Source organism: Pseudophryne corroboree, chromosome 3, assembly GCF_028390025.1.
Source record: "Pseudophryne corroboree isolate aPseCor3 chromosome 3, aPseCor3.hap2, whole genome shotgun sequence".
Classification (NCBI taxonomy): domain Eukaryota; kingdom Metazoa; phylum Chordata; class Amphibia; order Anura; family Myobatrachidae; genus Pseudophryne; species Pseudophryne corroboree.
In genome coordinates this window covers 100,544,675-100,563,205 of record NC_086446.1, presented here as the reverse complement: position 1 = coordinate 100,563,205, position 18,531 = coordinate 100,544,675, and the positions used below count along the sequence as shown (strand labels likewise).

The window sequence follows — 18,531 nt, the reverse complement described above, 5'->3', positions numbered from 1 at the left end:
TGGCGCTGGTTAGAGCTGAGGGAACAAGCTCCGCCCCCTCGATGGCGGGCTTCGGTCCCGCTGTTTCTTTATACTGGCGGGGCTTTATATACTGCCTCAGCAGTATCTATACTTGTGCCAGTCTATATATGGAGGTAAAAATTGCTGCCCAGGGCGCCCCCCCTGCGCCCTGCACCCTTGCTGTGCCTGTGTGTGCGTGGGAGCAATGGCGCGCAGCGCGACCGCTGCGCGGTACCTCATGAAGATCTGAAGTCTTCTTGCTTCCTATACTCATCCGGCTTCTTTCTTCCGGCTCTGCGAGGAGGACGGCGGCGCGGCTCTGGGACGAACAGCGAGGACGACACCTGTGTTCCGACCCTCTGGAGCTAATGGTGTCCAGTAGCCTAAGAAGCAGAGCCTATCAGTAAAGTAGTCCTGCTTCTCTCCTCTCAGTCCCACGAAGCAGGGAGCCTGTTGCCAGCAGTGCTCCCTGAAAATAAAAAAAACCTAACAAAAGTCTTTTCTAGAGAAACTCAGTAGAGTTCCCCTAGTTTGTGACCAGTCTCCTCTGGGCACAGAATCTAACTGAGGTCTGGAGGAGGGGCATAGAGGGAGGAGCCAGCTCACGCCCATTAAAAGGTCTTAAGAGTGCCCATGTCTCCTGCGGAGCCCGTCTATACCCCATGGTCCTTACGGAGTCCCCAGCATCCTCTAGGACGTAAGAGAAAAGACAGATAACATTGGTACAGGTGAGAATTCAGATGGTTTTGGTAAGATATAGACATAAATTTGAGTAGTTGCGGATGAAGTGGAAAGGTCTTACAGCGTTCCCATCACAGATTTAAGTTATAAGTATGGGTTACTCAGGCTGGAGTAGTTTGATGTGTAGAGGAATTGGACTCACATTTGTTTGAAAGCCGTCATTTAGTGGTCCAGATTGTGGATTGACTGTTGTCCTTCTGTTTTCTTTCGGTTTAACGTCGGTGTAACGTCGAAATTATTTTTAAACTTGTATTTATCCTTTGAATAACATCCTTCGAAGTAATGGCCCACAAGCCTACGGCCTAAGCCTTCCTGATGCTCTTTAAGTAATGGACCAAGCATGTGAACACACTGATTACACCCAAACTCCAATGATCCCTCCCCCAGCAATGACTAGTAATAAAACAGTTTTAAGAAAACAACCAAACAAATCAACCAACTGAGATTTATTACAGTCATGCCCTCATGCCTATACTCAGGAGATAACATTCCAATTTATCAATAGCAACCCATCATGTGCATAAGCAATCTAATATAAAAGCAGATGCCTTATGCCTATAGCAATGCTATAATTCTTAACACCCAATTTCCTAATTACTATTTCAGTGCAATCAGTAGTGATAATATGCAGCTCTCATTTACAATAAACCTAGACAAGTATATATTCACAAGCAGTTATTTGAGTGCAATGTTCTGCAGAAGTGTAGTAGATGGAATTACCTGTTGAAGAAAAGGAAGGAGAACGAGTCACTTCACAATCAATATCAGTTGAAGATTTGACAGATCTCGAAGAAGATGTTCCGCTTGCAGAAGGCCGTTGTAAATGGCCCTTAACTCCAGAACATTTATGTGGAGACAAGTTTCCTGACTTTACCATCTTCCTTGGAAGTTTTCTCCCATTGTGACTGCCCCCCAGCCTCGGAGGCTTGCATCCGTGGTCACTAGGATCCAGTCCTGTATCCCGAACCTGCGCAACTCTAGGAGGTGAGAGCTATGTAGCCACCACAGGAGTGATACCCTGGTCTTGGAAGACAGGATTATCCTCTGGTGCATGTGTAGATGGGACCCGGTCCACTTGTCCAACAGGTCCCACTGGAACACTCTGGCATGGAACCTGCCAAACTTAATGGCCTCGTAGGCCGCAACCATCTTCCCAAGCAACCGAATGCATTGATGGATTGACACTCTTGCTGGTTTCAGAATTTGTTTGACAAGACTCTGAAGTTCCAGAGCCTTTTCCACTGGAAGAAAAACTCTCTGTAGTTCTGTGTCCAATATCATTCCCAAAAACGACAACCGCGTCGTCGGAATCAACTGTGATTTTGGCAAGTTTAGGAGACAACCATGTTGTTGAAGAACTGTCATGGAGAGTGCAACGTTTCGCACCAACTGGTCCCTGGATCTCGCCTTTATCAGGAGATCGTCAAACTATGGGATAATTGTGACTCCTTGCTTGCGAAGGAGAACCATCATCTCCGCCATCACTTTGGTGAAAATCCTCGGAGCCGTGGATAGACCAAACGGCAACGTTTGAAATTGGTAATGACAATCCTGAATTGCAAACCTCAGGTAAGCCTGATGCAGAGGATAAATGGGAACATGTAAGTAGGCATCCTTTATGTCCACCGACACCATAAAATCCCCTTCCTCCAGACTGGAGATCACTGCTCGGAGATACTCCATCTTGAATTTGAATTTCTTTAGGTAGAAATTTAGGGATTTCCGGTTTAGGATTGGTCTGACCGAGCCGTCCGGCTTCGGGACCACAAACAGGCTCGAATAAAAACCTTCTCCCTGTTGTGACTGGGGAACCCTAACGATAACTTGATTTTGACACAATTTTTGTATTGCGTCGCAAACTACCTCCCTGTCCGGAAAAAAAGTTGGTAAGGCCAATTTGAAAAAACGGCGAGGGGGTACGTCTTGAAACTACAGCTTGTACCCTTGAAATACTATTTGTAAAATCCATGGGTCTAGGTCCGAACGAACCCAAAACTGACGGAAGAGTTTGAGACGGGCCCCCACCGATGCGGACTCCCGCATAGGAGCCCCAACGTCATGCGGTGGAATTGGCAGAAGCCTGGGAGGACTTCTGCTCCTGGGAGCCTAACAAGGCTGGAGATCGTTTACCTCTTCCCCTTCCCCTAGTAGCAAGGAAGGAAGAACCTCTGCCCTTTCTGTATTTATTGGGCCGAAAGGACTGCATCTGATAGTGGTGCGTTTTCTTTTGTTGTGGAGGAACATAAAGGTAAAAAGGATGACTTACCCGCGGTAGACGTAGATATCAAATCATCAAGGCCATCTCCAAATAAGGCCTTACCTTTATATGGTAGAGATTCCATCCTTTTCTTGGAGTCAGCATCAGCATTCCATTGGTGAATCCACAACGCACGCCTAGCCGAGACTGCCATGGCATTGGCCTTTGATCCCAAAAGACCAATATCTCTCGCAGCTTCCTTAAGGTATGCTGCAGCGTCCTTGATATAACCCAGCGTCAAGAGGATGCTATCCCTATCTAGGGTATCTATATCAGATGACAAGTTATCTGCCCACTTTTCGATAGCACTACTTACCCACGCAGATGCAATGACAGGTCTGAGTAGCGTACCAGTGGTCGCATAAATGGAGGTCAACGTAGTTTCTTGTTTATGATCTGCAGGATCCTTAAGGGCCGCCGTGTCAGGTGACGGGAGAGCCACATTTTTAGAGAAACATGACAGGGCCTTGTCCACAGTAGGGGGCGACTCACACTTTTCCCTATCCGTCGAGGAAACGGATAAGCTGCCATAATTCTTTTGGGAATCTGAAACTTTCTGTCAGGACCTTCCCAGACTTTTTCAAATAGCGTGTTCAGTTCATGAGAGAGAGGAAACGTTATCTCAGGTTTCCTTTCTTTATACCATACAGACCCCTTTATCAGGGACAGCCGGGTCCTCAGTGATATGTAATACATCTTTAACCGCCACAATCATGTACTGAATGCTTTTTGCCAATTTTGGATCTAATCTGGAATCGCTATAGTCGACACTGGAATCAGAGTCCGTGTCGGTATCAGTGTCTGCCAACTGGGCCAACGTACGTTTTTGTGACCCTGAGGGGACCTGACTTTGGAATAACATATCTTCCATGCCTGGGTCTGCAACTCAGACTTATCTAGCCTCTTACTAATAAGAGCCACATTAGCATTCAAGGCGTTCAACACATTTACCCAATCAGGCGTCGGCGGTGCCGACGGGGTCACCGCCACAGTCGTTTGTGTCCCTAATACAGCCTCTTCCTGGGAAGAGCCTTCAGCCTCAGACATGTCGACACTCGTGCACCAAACACCCAGTAAAGTCTGTCAAAGAGACACAGAGGGGATTTGCCAGCTCACAACCCAGCGCTAGAACAACGGGTCTGAAATCACCAAGACAATGCCTCAGACCTATAGCGCTTTTACTATCACATATATTACACCAATTTACATGCCTCCCCCCTCCGTTTTGCACCCCTGGTACTTGTCAGTGTGAGGAGGACCAGCGTCTCTGCAGCTTGTGGAGAGGAAATGGCGCTGTGAGGAAGAAGCTCTGCCCCCTTAACGGCGCGCTTCTGTCCCGCTTTTCTTAGTATTTATACTGGCAGGGGTTGGGACAGTGCCGCGGCACTAATGTCCCCTCTTGCCAGTGGAATTAATGAAGATGTTTTCCAGCTGTCCAGGGCGGCGCCGCCGCCCCCCCCCCCCCCCCCCCCGCGCGCGCCCTGCACCCTGTAGTGCTGTGTGAGTGGGAGCTTGGCGTGCAGCGTCTGCCCGCTGCACGGTACCTCAGAAAATGCCGTCACTGAAGAAGAAGTCTTCTTTACTTCGGTTACTCACCTGTCTTCTGACTTCTGGCTCTGTAAGGGGGTGACGGCCGGCTGCGGGAGTGAGCATCTAGGCGTACCCAGCGATCAGCACCCTCAGGAGCTAATGGTGTCCTGTAGCCAGAAGCAGGGCCCTTGAACTCACTGGAAGTGGGTCATACTTCTCTTCCCTAAGTCCCACGAAGCAGGGAGACTGTTGCCAGCAGGTCTCCCTGAACATAAAAAAACCTAACAAAAGTCTTTTCAGAGAAACTCAGTAGAGCTCCCCTGTAGTGCGTCCAGTCTCACTGGACACAATTCTAAAACTGGAGTCTGGAGGAGAGGCATAGAGGGAGGAGCCAGTTCACACCATTTCAAAGTCTTAAAGTACCCATGTCTCCTGCGGATCCAGTCTATACCCCATGGTTCTAATGGTGACCCCAGCATCCTCTAGGACGTATGAGGAAAACATTTTTTTTACTTTTTCACACTTTACGATCCACGTGGACTACAACTGGAACCAGTAACCTGTGCCGAGCACAGCGAGGCACCTTGCCCTAAGCATGTTGAGCGAAGCGAGCCATGCGAGGGGACACGGTGCACTAGTCGGGGTTCCCCGCCATTTTACGAAGAAAGTAACACCAAAAAAAACTCATGTCGACCAATAGTGGTCGACCAAATGACCCATACCCCTCCTAGTGTTACTGTATAATGCCCCATTCCCAGCAGTCACCTCTCCAGTCAGCAGCTGAATGATCTTGTTGGTTAGTTCCAGGATTTTCTGGCCATTGTCTCTCTCATGTATCAGTGAGTGAGGTGGTGGCACCTTCATGGGGTTCTGGGTTCTGCTCCCTCCTCTGGACACATACAGACAGCTGCGGCTAGGTGTCTCACAATCACCATCCTTCTTCAATGGTACATAATCCTAAATGAGGAGACAGTCACTAGTAAATATCGTACAGAAAGATGGCTCACTACCCTATAATGTTCTGCAGGGCCCTGTTGTTGTGACTGAGAGTAATGATGTCCCTGTGACACTCCCAGAAGCCCTCACCTCTCCGGTCAGCAGGTAGATGATCTCCAGGGTGAGGTTTAGTATCCGCTCAGTCATGTGACTCCTGTCACTATCCATCCTTAAGACCTGGGAATGGGTTCTGATCCTGGTGGGATGACTGATACAAGATGCTCCCTGTATGTATAGACATGAAGAATGAGATATGAACAACCTGGATCGACTACAGTAAATCCTCTATATCATCATTTCAGGTGTCAATGAAACCTGAAACTAATTGTGTCAAGGCATACACTATAGTAGCTGAGTGCAAGTGTACTAAAGAGACTAATACAGAGTTTACATTACATTTATGGCAAAGTGGAATGCACAAACGGCCATAGCAGGCAGCTAACAGATCCATTACACATGCAGTGACAAAATGAGGTTAAGTTATAGGTTGCTTAGCACAATTCACTTACATTTTAAAATTATTATTATTTTTTTTATTGTACAGTACAATAAGACAACCTGTAACTTCCCCAAGTGCCCCTCACCACCACACAACCCAATTCTAGACAATCATCTTAAGGTGGGTACATACTTGCCTTTAAAGTAAACAACATTGCTCATTTTGCCCTTCCTCAGTGACGTTGTTTACCATTACCGACCCTAGCTGTCAGCCATGCATGCAGCTCAATTTGGACTGTCATCCAAATGCTGCATGCACAGCCCGGCCGTGGCGTAACGTCACAGAGCGATATTGTTTGCATATTGCTCAGTGTGTACGCACTGCTGACGACAACCCCAGCTGGGAAGGGAATACACTAGGTGACGTTGCTAATACAGCACAATGCCTAGTGTGTACCCACCCTTAGTGCTAGGAGAAATGCACATCCATTTATTTCTATATGGTACACCTAAATCTAATGGTCTGCACTAATTATACAGTAGACTGGTCAGCACCAGTAGATTTCAAACTACCCATTTAGATCATAAGAGTCTTCTATAATTATACTAATTGTGTATATATATATATATATATATATATATATATATATATATATATATATATATATATATATATATATATATACACATACATACATACACACACACACACAGTGTATAATGATGCAGACAGCACTAGGGCTAAGCCTTGACAACATTGCATAGTGTTTACACATAGTGGAGCCATAGAGTGGTGCTGAGCATATACTAGTGAGGTGCCCATACAAGAAGATATCCCCAGCAGCACCATGCAGCAGCCCTCGGGGGACAAACACAGATGCACAACATATAGACTGAGCTCCTCACCCACAGGCTGCCCAGAGGAATGCTCCCTACTCCTTCTCCGCCGGCTCAGACGCCATTACGTCGCGGGCGATATGACACTAGGGAGCCCGGAGCATCACGGGAGACGCAAAATACCTGTACGATGCCAGTCAGCGCCGCTGCTCCTGCGCAGGCGCCAAGCGTCCACAATTTTTTTATTTTTTTTATTTTTTTTATTGCACATGCGCACTTACGAGCCATTACTGATTCGCAGGCGCCGAGCGTCCCTGGTGTCCATGTGTTGTTACTATGGGGATAAAGACCTGGCTGCTGAACTGTGTGCGGACATCTTTGTTAAGGGACGCTGTCCAGTTACAAACATGGATGGGTGTAGCCGGTAACACACCCATAGTATTACGGTTGTGTCTATGTTGCCTTCGTGCAAAGGACCTGGACGTGACAAAACGAGTGGGCAGGAGACAACTTCCGCCCTTACAGCTCCTAAATGTTTCCTTCGTTCTCCGTTCGTTGTATTACTAATACTAATATAATGATTGTCAAGCAAGGTCATGCTGCAGCCACTAGCTCAGAGTCTTTATGTATATGAGTGAGAGTGGCTTAGAAATTCACCACATACCTTAACATATTGCATGAAATTTACTATCTACAGACCCTCCAACATGACCCGCCCCACTAGGTACAAAATGCTCTGTTCCTGGACTTCCCTCTTAACTTATGATTGCCAGCACCTGTGTTGAACTAGTTACATGATAGGAAAGCTGTTTCTTCACAGGTGATAGCAATAATAAATTAGGAGGGAAGTCCAGAAACAGAGCATTTTGTACCTAGTGGGGCGGGTCATGTTGGAGGGTATGTAATCTATAGACATCAACTGTAATGTTTCAGACCAGGTATTACTATCAGATAGCAAGTCAGGGAAGCTCTTGTTGTTATTGCTGTTATGGCACCACCATAATTCCAACACGGGGGGTCATTCCGAGTTGATCGCTAGTTGCCGTTCGCAGCGCAGCGATCAGGCTAAAAATCAGCATTTCTGCGCATGCGTATGGGCCGCAATGCGCACGCGCGTCGTTCGGGTACAAAGCTCGTTGTGGTTGTGCACAGGTTCTACCGAAGTTTTCAGTCACACTGACGGACGTGAGAAGATTGACAGAAATGGGGCGTTTCTGGGTGTCAACTGACCGTTTTCAGGGAGTGTGTGCAAAAACGCAGGCGTGTCTTAAAAAACGCAGGCGTGGGCGGGTGTATGACGTCAAATCCGGACACGAATAGGCTGAAGTGATCGCAAGCGCTGAGCAGGTTCAGAGCTACTCTGAAACTGCACAAACATTTTTTGCAGAGCTCGGCTGCACATGCGTTCGCACTTCTGCTAAGCTAAAATACACTCCCCAGTGGGCGGCGGCATAGCGTTTGCACGGCTGCTAAAACTAGCTAGCGAGCGATCAACTTGGAATGACCCCCATGATCCTCTCCAGGAGGGACAGAATGCTCTGTTCCTGGACTTCCCTCTTAATTTATGATTGCCATCACCTGTGGTGAAACACCTTTCTTATACATCAACCTATTCAAAACAGGTGCCAGCAATCTTAAATTAAGAGACAAGTCCAGAAGCAGAGCATTGTGTCCCTCCTGGAGAGGGTCATGTTGGGAGGTATCCACCACAAAGAGTCTGCAGCGCCTTATGAGGTACAGAAATAGTTGTGGCGTTACTGGGGTCCGTGGAACCAAATTGCAATTACCCCCCCCCCCATCCCCATGTTGCCAGTCGGGTGCTGCTCGAGCAGCACGCGGCTCACAGTCACTAAGGAGGAGTCGTCATTTTGCTGTCACCACCTCAGAGGGCGACACCCATTGTGGTCCGTAGTCCACACCCTCCTGGGGGCGATGCCAGTGCGATACAGTTTGAAGACAAAATAGAATACAGTTTCCAAGGGCACATGTTATCATCATATGTGTAGGCCTGGGTGACTACTGTTTTGGAAGATCTGAACATTACGTAAACAATGAGCATTAATTGCAGTGTATTTGTACCTAAAGCCCGGTCTTACTCGTATACGGATATATATTACATTTACAGGCAACGGTTTGCTAAATTGATAAATCAATTTTTGTTAACTTTTTCTCCCTGGAGTCTAATTAGATAAAAATAAAGCAGAAAATGCTCATTGCGTTTGGGGTAGCTGATCCTCTGCACGTATTTAGGGTTCTCTTCAGACCAATTTTTATGAGTACATTTATACTCTGAATTGTATTTTTTTGGGGGACATTTAGTCTGATTTTTTCCTTGGTTCACACCCCTAAATGAGGAACATCCGCCTCCCCGGGATGAACGTAAACACGTAAAATTTGTCCACAACCTAAATCCAGCCATCTGTTAGCCCTGGTGGGTCAGTGGTCACCTTGTGACCTTTCAGTCTGTCCCATATTTAGATTGTAAGCTCCAAGACAAGGGGCCTCATTACCTACTTCTCTTACACACCAGCTTCAGTCTCCACCTCCTCCTTGAGCTCTGTGACCCTGGACTTCGTTTCTTCAGACTGCCTGCACGTTATCTGCGCCCACGCTAATAGCTACAGGTTTCAGGTTATTGAGAAGATTTCGGTCGCACCCCATGCATCAGTGGCTGTGCTGAGAGTTGTAGTGCTATTTGTTATTTATATTGTACTGTTTTACCCTGTTCTGTCTGATTGTTTTGCCTACCGTACAGCACTGCGGCCCACTTGTTGCGCCTTATAAATAAAGTTTATTATTATAAATAATAAATATTGGCTGTGGGAAACTATTTTAATTCTGAGCAAATTTCTGACTGAAAATACTTTACCTTTTTTTTTTTCAATACAATTACTCACCAACAGACTTGTAACAAAACATATTTAGCCGATCTCTGGGATATATACTGTACAATTTAAATATATCAATTTACTAATATATGTTAGACAGACTTCTGGTGTGGCCGCTTCTTACTAGGCTCCAGACCTTGTTGGCTTAAACTGCTGTAATACTGGGCATATACCCTGCAAATCACCTCTAGCTGTGTGTAGCAGCTGCACTAAGACCTTAGTGAAGACTTTGATTCTGGCTTTGGATCTGGAGCCACCTTCTATGCACCGGAGTCGAGCACTCATACCTGCTGCGGAGAGTGTCTGGCTGCACCGCACACCATGTCTGACTCTGCTGCAGCGCTGCCTTTCCGTGCACCTGTTTCTCCAACACTAGGGTCCTCTGTGGGAGCCAGATGACCCGGTGATGGCTGCCCCTCCGTCTCGCATGCTGCCGACACCCAGTGCTCCAACGCTACTACACTTTGGCGAGGATGATGCTTTTTCCTCCACAATATCCTCTTGCAGGGACATCTGGAACTTCAGCTTTCAGAGTAACTCTGCCCCTCTCCCTGGATGGAGGGCCGACATGAAATCCAATATTTCGTCAGTATGGGCCAAGTTACAGCCTAAAACTGGACTCGATTGTGGCTTTTTGCTGGCCGCACTTACAGATTGGATTTGGCTTTACCATGTATTTGTATTGTTCCCCAAACTGTCAAAATCCCTGCTATGTATGTTGTTCCCTATTCCAGGGTCTCTTAGGCACTGTAACATGAATGTACTACTATGTCTATGTAAGCCTTTTGTCCCAGTTATGACTCCCACTGGGCACTACTGTGTCATGTAGTTATTCCTCTTACTGAGTACACATTCTCTGAGAGAATTACCGTAACCTCTGCTACATAGGCTGTATTTATGTTTCATGGTCTCTTAGGTTCTAAGATATGATGGCTATGTTAAATGCGCATTTTACGCATATTGCCCCGGGTACGACTCCTCCTAGTTACTATCATATAAAAGGCACGTTCGTTACTACACAATTCTCTAGTTATATTTGAATTTTCCTCTCCACCCCCACCCCCGCTCTCCGACATTTACGCTCCTGCTTAGCTCAACCAGTGCATTGTGGTACTTGTCCATGTGGTACTTTTTTTCACCCCCAACATGTTTGCTTTAACTTTGTATTCAGCCCAATAGAGGCAATGACATGAAGAGGTGGCTAATGACTTATGTTTGTTTGTTTTTTGCCCTGCTAACTATATATTTATGATGACAATACTTTTGATATGTGATTGCTCTGTTACCCTCTGTCACAACTGAGGGTTTTGGCTGACAGGAGAAAGCCTCAGTTGTAGGGGCTGAGAGGAACTTAAACCGGGGAGGTTTAATCAGACCCCTGGACATGTAAGTGTTTAAATGAAACCCGAAGGTGTGACCCTGACAACCAGGTAAAAGTCAAAATAAAAGTTTATTTTGAGACTCCGTGTAACAGACAGCATTCAAGGTTAAATAATGGCAATAATAAACAATATAATTCCTGGAGCACTCTGACCATGAAATGGTTTCACAGGACACTGGTAGGTTAAGAACAGCTGATAAAGTCCTTAGATGGAATAACCTTACCAGGCCTGGCTGTAGTAGTGAAGATATCCGAGGAACATGCCAGTAGATGGAACAGATGAAGTTGGTAACTTGAATCAGCTGTTGTATTTGCTGGATGGAACCAGCCAGGTGGTAAGAAACGGAGTGGATGCGGAATGGGATCAGCCAGATGATAAAGTCACTGAATGAATGCTGGGTGGAACCAGCCAGGTGATGAAACACGGAGTGAATATAGTAAGATGCTAGTGAGCGTGGAAATAGAGGAGTTGAAGGATGATTACCGGTGGTAGTGGATACTGCTGGAAGCAGATTTTTGATTGAAAAAGCAGTCTTTATTGGCATAAAGAAGCAAAAAACATACGAGTACATTGACAAACATAAGTACCGTGTCGCAGCACAGCTAAAACACAATACAGATGCAGACGGTATAGTGCAGTCGAAGAGCTACGACGCAGGCCAGCCTACACTATAGATCTCAGACTGCACTATGCATTTAAACTATACAAAGATACAACAGTTAATAAGGCTATGGGTGTGGAGGGTAGGAGGGTGAGGGAGGGTGAATCACATGCCCGAAGCTTTATTGAAGGACAGACACATATAAGGGGAGGGGCAATAAATAGAAAGACATCAATAAAACAACAGACATTGTGAGTGAGGGGGAAGGGGCCACGGTCCCAAAGTCTCATTATTCAGTCCAAACAAGGGGAGAGGGGCAGAAAAAGGGGGTTTTTAGTCCTCTTCTTCCTTAGGGCTGTCCATGATGGAATAGTCTCTGAGCAAGCTGTGAACCAGCCTGCAGCAGTCCTGGATGGACATCCTCTCCCTCCGCAGAATGAGTCGGTTCCTGGCTAGCCACGAAGCGTCCTTAACACAGTTCATAAGGCGCCAGGCTTCCTGGATCGCCCCAACGGTGTGGGTGCCAGGGAATAGTCCGTAGAGTACCGAATGGTACGTGAGGCAGTTCCTTGGCACACAGTCTTTCAGTTCGTTTTCCAGGGCATCCAACAACAACTGGGCCCAGGCACAGTCCCAAAACAGGTGCATAGATGTTTCCTCATGTATGATGCACCTGGGGCAATGTCTGTACCTGCACAGGTTCCGGGAGTGCATGAATGACCTGAGGGGCAAACCCCCTTGGATGGCCATCCACGACAGGTCTTTGTGTCTGTTTGTGAGCCTTTTGGAGGCCACATTCTCCCAGACCTGTTTGGCAGTCGCTGAAGGGAGCCCCGGAATCGGCTCCAAATAGTCTTTAGCTCTGATGAGCTTGTAGATCGTCTTCGGTTTCCATAAGTCAGGCTTAACTCCCTCCAGTTGGTGTTCTCTCACGAACTTGGACACGTCCAGGTAGTACCACGGAGTGTTCCAGTTGTAAGGGATGGAGCTGTCCCATTTGTCCCAGCCGAGGTTCCTCCAAAGAGGCAGGAGGAAGAAACGGGACATGGAGTTTCCTGCAGAGTCGTTAAAGTTCTCGCACAAAGTCCTGCGGATGCAGTTACAAACGAAGAAGGCTCGAAGCATGGTGGGGATATCCGGGATACCCTTTCCACCCTTGAGGGGCTCCTTGTACATAACTGCACGCTTTACTCTGTCCATCTTGGAGCCCCAGATGAAGTGAAACACTGCCCTTGTGATGGCCCTGCAGACCACGACCAGTGGTGGCCAGGCCTGTGCGGTGTACTGCAGAACGGGGAGAATCTCGTTACGCAGCACAAGTGATTTCCCCTCGATGGTAAGTTCTCTGAGGCTCCACAATCCAAACTTTTGACGAACCGTCGCCAGTCTCTCGTCCCAGCATTTCAGGGCTGCACCCTCACCGCCGAACCAGACTCCCAGGATCTTATTGAAGTCGGGCTTGATGGCAAAAGGAAATGGTGCAGAGGATGACAGGTGCCACTTTCCGAAGAGCATAGCCTCTGACTTCCCGCAGTTGACTTTAGCCCCTGAGGCTCGGCCGAAGTTCTCGCAGGTCTGGACGAGTGCTGTCACCGAACGTTGATCCGCGCAGAAGACAGTGACATCATCCATGTACAGCGAACACTTGGCCTCTCGTCGGTCACGACCCGGTGCGGCGATCCCTCTGATCTCTGGATTCCGTCTGATGCATACAGCCATAAGCTCTATAACACAAACAAAAAGAAGAGGTGAAAGAGGGCAGCCTTGTCTGACCCCAGACAAGATGGAAAAGGGGTCAGTCTTCCAGCCGTTCACCAGCACCGAGCTATGGATATCAAGGTACATCAGGTTAACATACGTACAAAACATTTTACCGAGGCCAAATTTATGCAGAACCCTGCCCATCAGCTCATGTGAGACACGATCAAAGGCCTTCTCCTGGTCAAGGCTGACCAGGGCCGCGTGAACGTTCCGATCCTTGATGTAATGGACCGTGTCTCTGAGGAGGGCAAGGCTGTCTGCAATCCTGCGACCAGGAATGGCGCAGGTCTGGTCCGGGTGAATGATCTGTCCGATGACATCCTTCAGCCTGTTGGCGAGCACCTTGGCGAGGATCTTGTAGTCCACGTTTAAGAGAGAGATGGGCCTCCAATTTTTCAGCTCACATCTCTCCCCCTTACGCTTATACAAGATCGTGATCATTCCCTCCCTCAGCGATGGGGGCATTTTGCCCTCCACCACCATCTCCCCATACAGCTCGAGCAGGTCCGGTCCAATGAGGTCCCACAGCGCTACATAGAGCTCTGCTGGGAGACCATCACTGCCCGGGGTCCTGCCCTGCCTAAAGGATCTGGCGGCAGAGTGCAACTCCTCCAACGCCAAGGGAGCATCCAGAGCGGCTTTACCTGCAGGATCAATGGTGTTAGTGATACCTGACAGGAACTTATCAGCCTCCTCGCTGTCTGTTGTCTTAGGGGAATAGAGGTCGCTGTAGTAGTCTCTGACGACTTTCATCACGCCCTCCTTCCCCTGTCTGGGGATGCCGGTCTCATCTCGCAGCTCAGTCAGGGGCGTGTGGCCAGAGTGGAGTTTCCTGAAAAAGAAAGAATTACATTTCTCATCCTTCTCAAGGTTCTCTACCTTGGAACGGAAGACGATACGTCGGGATTCCTCCTCAAAGTGCCTTTTCAGGCCCCCTTTGGTCTCATCCAGCTCGTCTCTCACGTCCCAGCCGCACCGTTGGAGGTCCAGCAGGGACTGCAAAAGTCTCTGCAGTCTCTTGAAGTTCCTCTTCCGATCGCACGCCTGTTGTCTCCCTTTAACCTGAAAGAAACTGCGAATGTTAGCCTTAGCATATTCCCACCAGTCACTCATACAATCAAAATAACATTTGTCATTTTTCCATGTGATGTAGGCATCCTTCAGCTCCGCCAGCACATCCTCTCTTTCCAGTAGGGCACAATTCAACTTCCAGGAGCCTGGGCCAGGTGCGAAACCGCTGCCCAGGACTCCTTGGAAGAGAATGGCCCTGTGGTCTGAGAAGAAGCAGGAGACCATAGAATGCCTAGTCTGCTTCACTGCTCTAGAGGTAAACACAAAGTCAATGCGGGAACGCACAGAGCCATCGGGGCGGCTCCATGTATAATTCACGGAGCCGGACCCCATGGAGCCCATAGCGTCCCGCAGTGAGGCTTCGGTCACCATTTCTATAAGCAGTTTAGACGTCACATCCAGCTTGGTAGAGTTGCTGGTGCTGCGTCCATCCTCTTCCATGGTGCAGTTGAAGTCTCCTGCCATCACTACCGCCCTAGTGGTTGCGAGCTGCGGTCGCAGGGTCTGGAAAAGCTCCAAACGCTCATTCTTGAAAGGGGGGGCGTACACGCAGATAAGCCTAATAGGCTCCCCTGCCCAGCCGTCTACGATCAGCAATCTGCCGCAGACGAGCTCCTGAACAGAATCTAGCGTGAAGAGGCTCCCCCTAATAAGAATGGCGACCCCTGCAGACTTACACTCACCCCCACCGGACCAATAGGAGGCGCCGTGAGACCACTGCCTGCCCAGATGTTTGTAGGACTTGGAGAAGGGAAGAGAGCATTCCTGCAACATATACACATCACATTTCTGACTGTCTAAGAAAGTAAACACAGATTGTCTCCTAAGCTTATCCTTAATACTCCTCACATTAATGGTGAAAATAGAAAAAGACGCCATTAGTTGGGAAAAAAAGAGAGGTTAGGCAACAATTCGACATTTACGTTACCACTCCGTCGGGCGGGGCTTCCTCGGGTTCTTGTGCCGGGTCACCCTCCTGGCGTGGGTTCATGCTCTCGAGCAGTTGGTTGATCTGGAACATCGGGTCCACTTCCTCCACGATGTCTTCCACCGCTGATTCCATTTCCTCCTCCGGTGGGAGGGGGTCCTGGATCAGCTCAACTGCCTGCTTCTTAGAGGATTCAGGGTCCGCAGCTGGGCTGTCGAGAACCTTCCTCTTGCAATTCCTCGTCTTTTCTGTGTCTGCAGCGGATTTAGGAGGGGGAAACTCTTCCTGGGAGGAGAGGTCGAGGGCAGTGGTGGGGGGAGTGGGAGGGGCAGTGAGGTGGGGGCGAGAGCGGGAGGGGGAGGTAGGAGGGGTTGTGACAGAGGTGGGGATGGAGGTTTCTGTCACAGAGGGTGCGGTGGGAGGGGGGATGGAGGTGGGGGTGGGGGTGGAAGGTTTCTTACCCTCCTGAGGCTGCTGTTTCTTCTGTGCTGCTGCTGCCGGAGGCGGCCGCTTGGTAAGGGAGTCACGTCCGGTCACCACCGCTGCGTAGGTTCTTGCCCTACTGGGGCAGTCCCTGTAGACATGGTCCACCTTGCCGCACAGGTTGCATGTTTTCCTCATGGGGCAGTCTTTTGTCTCATGGCTGGCCATGTGGCAATTCTTGCAGGCCGAGACCTTGCAGTCCTTCATCACGTGACCCATCCCGCCACACTTCCTGCAGTTGCGTGGCTGGTCGGCGTAGTGAAGAAGTCCTTGGGATCCCCCCCAGGGAGAAGCACTGGGGGAGGTGCTTGACTCCTTCTGGGCATGAGGTGTCCTTTTGCAGGACGACGATCACCGCCCACTTTCCAGTCCAGAATCCGTTCCCGTCCAGAACCCTTGTGGGGTCTTTCTTGACGGTGCAGAAGCGTCCGAGAAAGGTGACGATGTCCTTGATGGGCGTGTGTGGGTTCCGCATTGAAACCGTCACCCGCCTTTCCTCTCTTTGAATAGGGCAATTGCCCACAAAGCGGGAGAAAGGGGATTCGGGTCTCGCCGATTTCACTGCCTCCCAGTACCTCTTGCAGATGGCAAGGGAGGCGAAGGTGATGTAGAAGATCCCCTTCAGGTAATTCTGGATGCTGAGGGTTTCAGCGGTCGAGAAGCCCTGGTCCAGGATCATCTTCTTCCCAAAGGTTTCCACTGTCATGTCCGGTATCCATCCGTCCACCTCCTTCAGTTTCATCACCACGGTGTACCTCATCCAGGGCTCCAGGGACGGTTTGTCCTTGGTGCTCACCTTGGTGGGTGCCGCTGGTGGTGTCACTGCAGGGGTGGTGGCGCTGGATGCGGCCGATTCGGTGGGGCCTTTGGCGGTTTTCTTCGCCGTCTTGGCCCGGCTCTTCTTGGCGAGGGTGGCCGGAGTGGAGGCCGAGGCTGGAGCAGCTGGGGCTGGAACAGCGGCGGCTGGGGCAGCGGTGGCCATACTCACGGATCCTTCGGCGTAGGAGGCGGGGCGGAGGATCAGCGCTGTCGTCGAGAGGAGGAGAGGCGGTCGGTCGCTTCAGAGGGCAGAGCCAGCAAGTCTAACCCTCCAGTGCAGCTAGGGGGCGATGCAGAGCTTCCCCGGCGAAGTCCCTTTTCTCCACGCAGTCTTGCTGGCGGAGGGGGGTATCTTCTCCAGAGGGCAGAGCAAACAAGTCTAACCCTCTGCTGTAGCTGGGGAGCGATGCAAATCTTCACCCTCTTCAAGCGATCTTCTCCTTCTCCTCGCAGTCTCGGCTTCGATTTTTCTGGCTTCTCGGCCCGGGTACAGCTTAGCCCTGAGAAGGACAATTGTCGGTCCAAGAAACAAGGTAGCACCGTCAGTCAGCGTGAACTGATAAGAACAGATACTACACTTGATCTTAGCCAAAAGGCCGAGAAGCAGATGCAATAGCTGGAAACTGGATCAGCCACGGAGGACTGCAGAGTCAGGCTGCACTGCAAGATGGTAGGCAGGTGCGGGTCTCTTTAGTGGATGCTGGAGACAGGAGCTGGAACCTGGAGAAACAACCACAGGAGAGAGACTGGAACAAGGTATGACAAACAAAGCACTGACACTTTCCTGGCCCAGGCACAGGATACTTATACCTGCAGCAATGCAAGTATTGGCTGGGCAATTATGCAGATTTCCAGGCAGTGGATTGGAGGAACTGAAGCATGTGATTGAATCCAACATGGCTGCGCCCATGTTAGAACTTGGAGGGAAAACTGGTTTGGGAATCCATGTGGAAACATAACTGTAATGGCGGCGCCGGCCGCAGAGGACAGGAGACGCCAGACTGACAATGTATGCTGAGACTCGTGGATGACAGCGGAGGCCGCGGCAGGCATGGAACACCACACTGACAACTTGCACTTATAACACAGGAGCGGAGGACGGGAGACGCCATGCAGGATTCAAACATGGCGCCGCTGTGACAGCATCTCAGCGTGACAGGAGGGATATGCAGTATGTGGACACAGATGAGATCCGGCCTTGGAACGCTGAGCCAGCCTCAGGAGACATCTGAAAGGCAAGTAATGGCGTCCAGATACCCGGATCGTGACACCCTCTTTATTGTGAGAAAATTACATAACTTTCTCTACTTTCTCGGGGGTTTCATGTGGTCCTATTATCTTTAGATCTCTCATTTAATTAAGAATTCTCATTGTAGGACCGGTTATAGAGGGTTTACGTTCATGTTTCTGCCCCATCCTTTTATTTTGGCCCATTAGGCTTTATCTGCTAATTCCCATAATTGTTCCATTTCGTACCTCTCATTAGCACATCAGTTTGTATTCTAGGGCCCCCTCTACATATAACCATCTTGTAGATGGAATGTCTATTTTTTCTTATTTCACTGTTATAGGCCCTACACATTAGGCGATATAACTGAACGTTATGAACGTTCTCGTTAATTAATGAACGAGAACTTGTTCATATCTTTCATTGTGTAGGCACCAACGATGAACGATGCGCGGCCCCGTGCTCGTTCATCGTTGGTGCCGGGTCGCTTATGCATGCAAGCCAATATGGACAATATTGTCCATATTAGCATGCAGGGATATGGGGCCAGGTGACGGGGTGAGTGAAGAAA

General features: G+C 49.1%; 1 protein-coding gene and 1 pseudogene across 4 annotated transcripts in view; both read right to left on the bottom strand.

Moving 5' to 3' along the window:
• Positions 1–7,043, bottom strand: part of LOC135054878 (gastrula zinc finger protein XlCGF57.1-like) — an 84,050-nt gene extending 77,007 nt beyond the window's left edge. Inside the window, exons 1-3 of one of the 4 annotated variants that reach the window (XM_063958302.1) lie at positions 6,869–7,043; positions 5,615–5,749; positions 5,294–5,485 (exon numbers count right to left, since the gene is read on the bottom strand). In XM_063958302.1, coding sequence (XP_063814372.1) covers positions 5,294–5,485; positions 5,615–5,692 — 270 coding nt within the window. In that variant the 5' untranslated portion in view covers positions 5,693–5,749; positions 6,869–7,043. Of the gene's footprint in view, positions 1–5,293; positions 5,486–5,614; positions 5,750–6,868 lie in introns of those variants that run through there. The other 3 variants (XM_063958301.1, XM_063958304.1, XM_063958305.1) reach the window with 3 other exon arrangements.
• Positions 7,044–17,235: 10,192 nt separating this feature from the next.
• On the bottom strand, positions 17,236–17,340 carry LOC134899814 (U2 spliceosomal RNA; annotated as a pseudogene).
• Between the last annotated feature and the right edge of the window lie 1,191 nt (positions 17,341–18,531).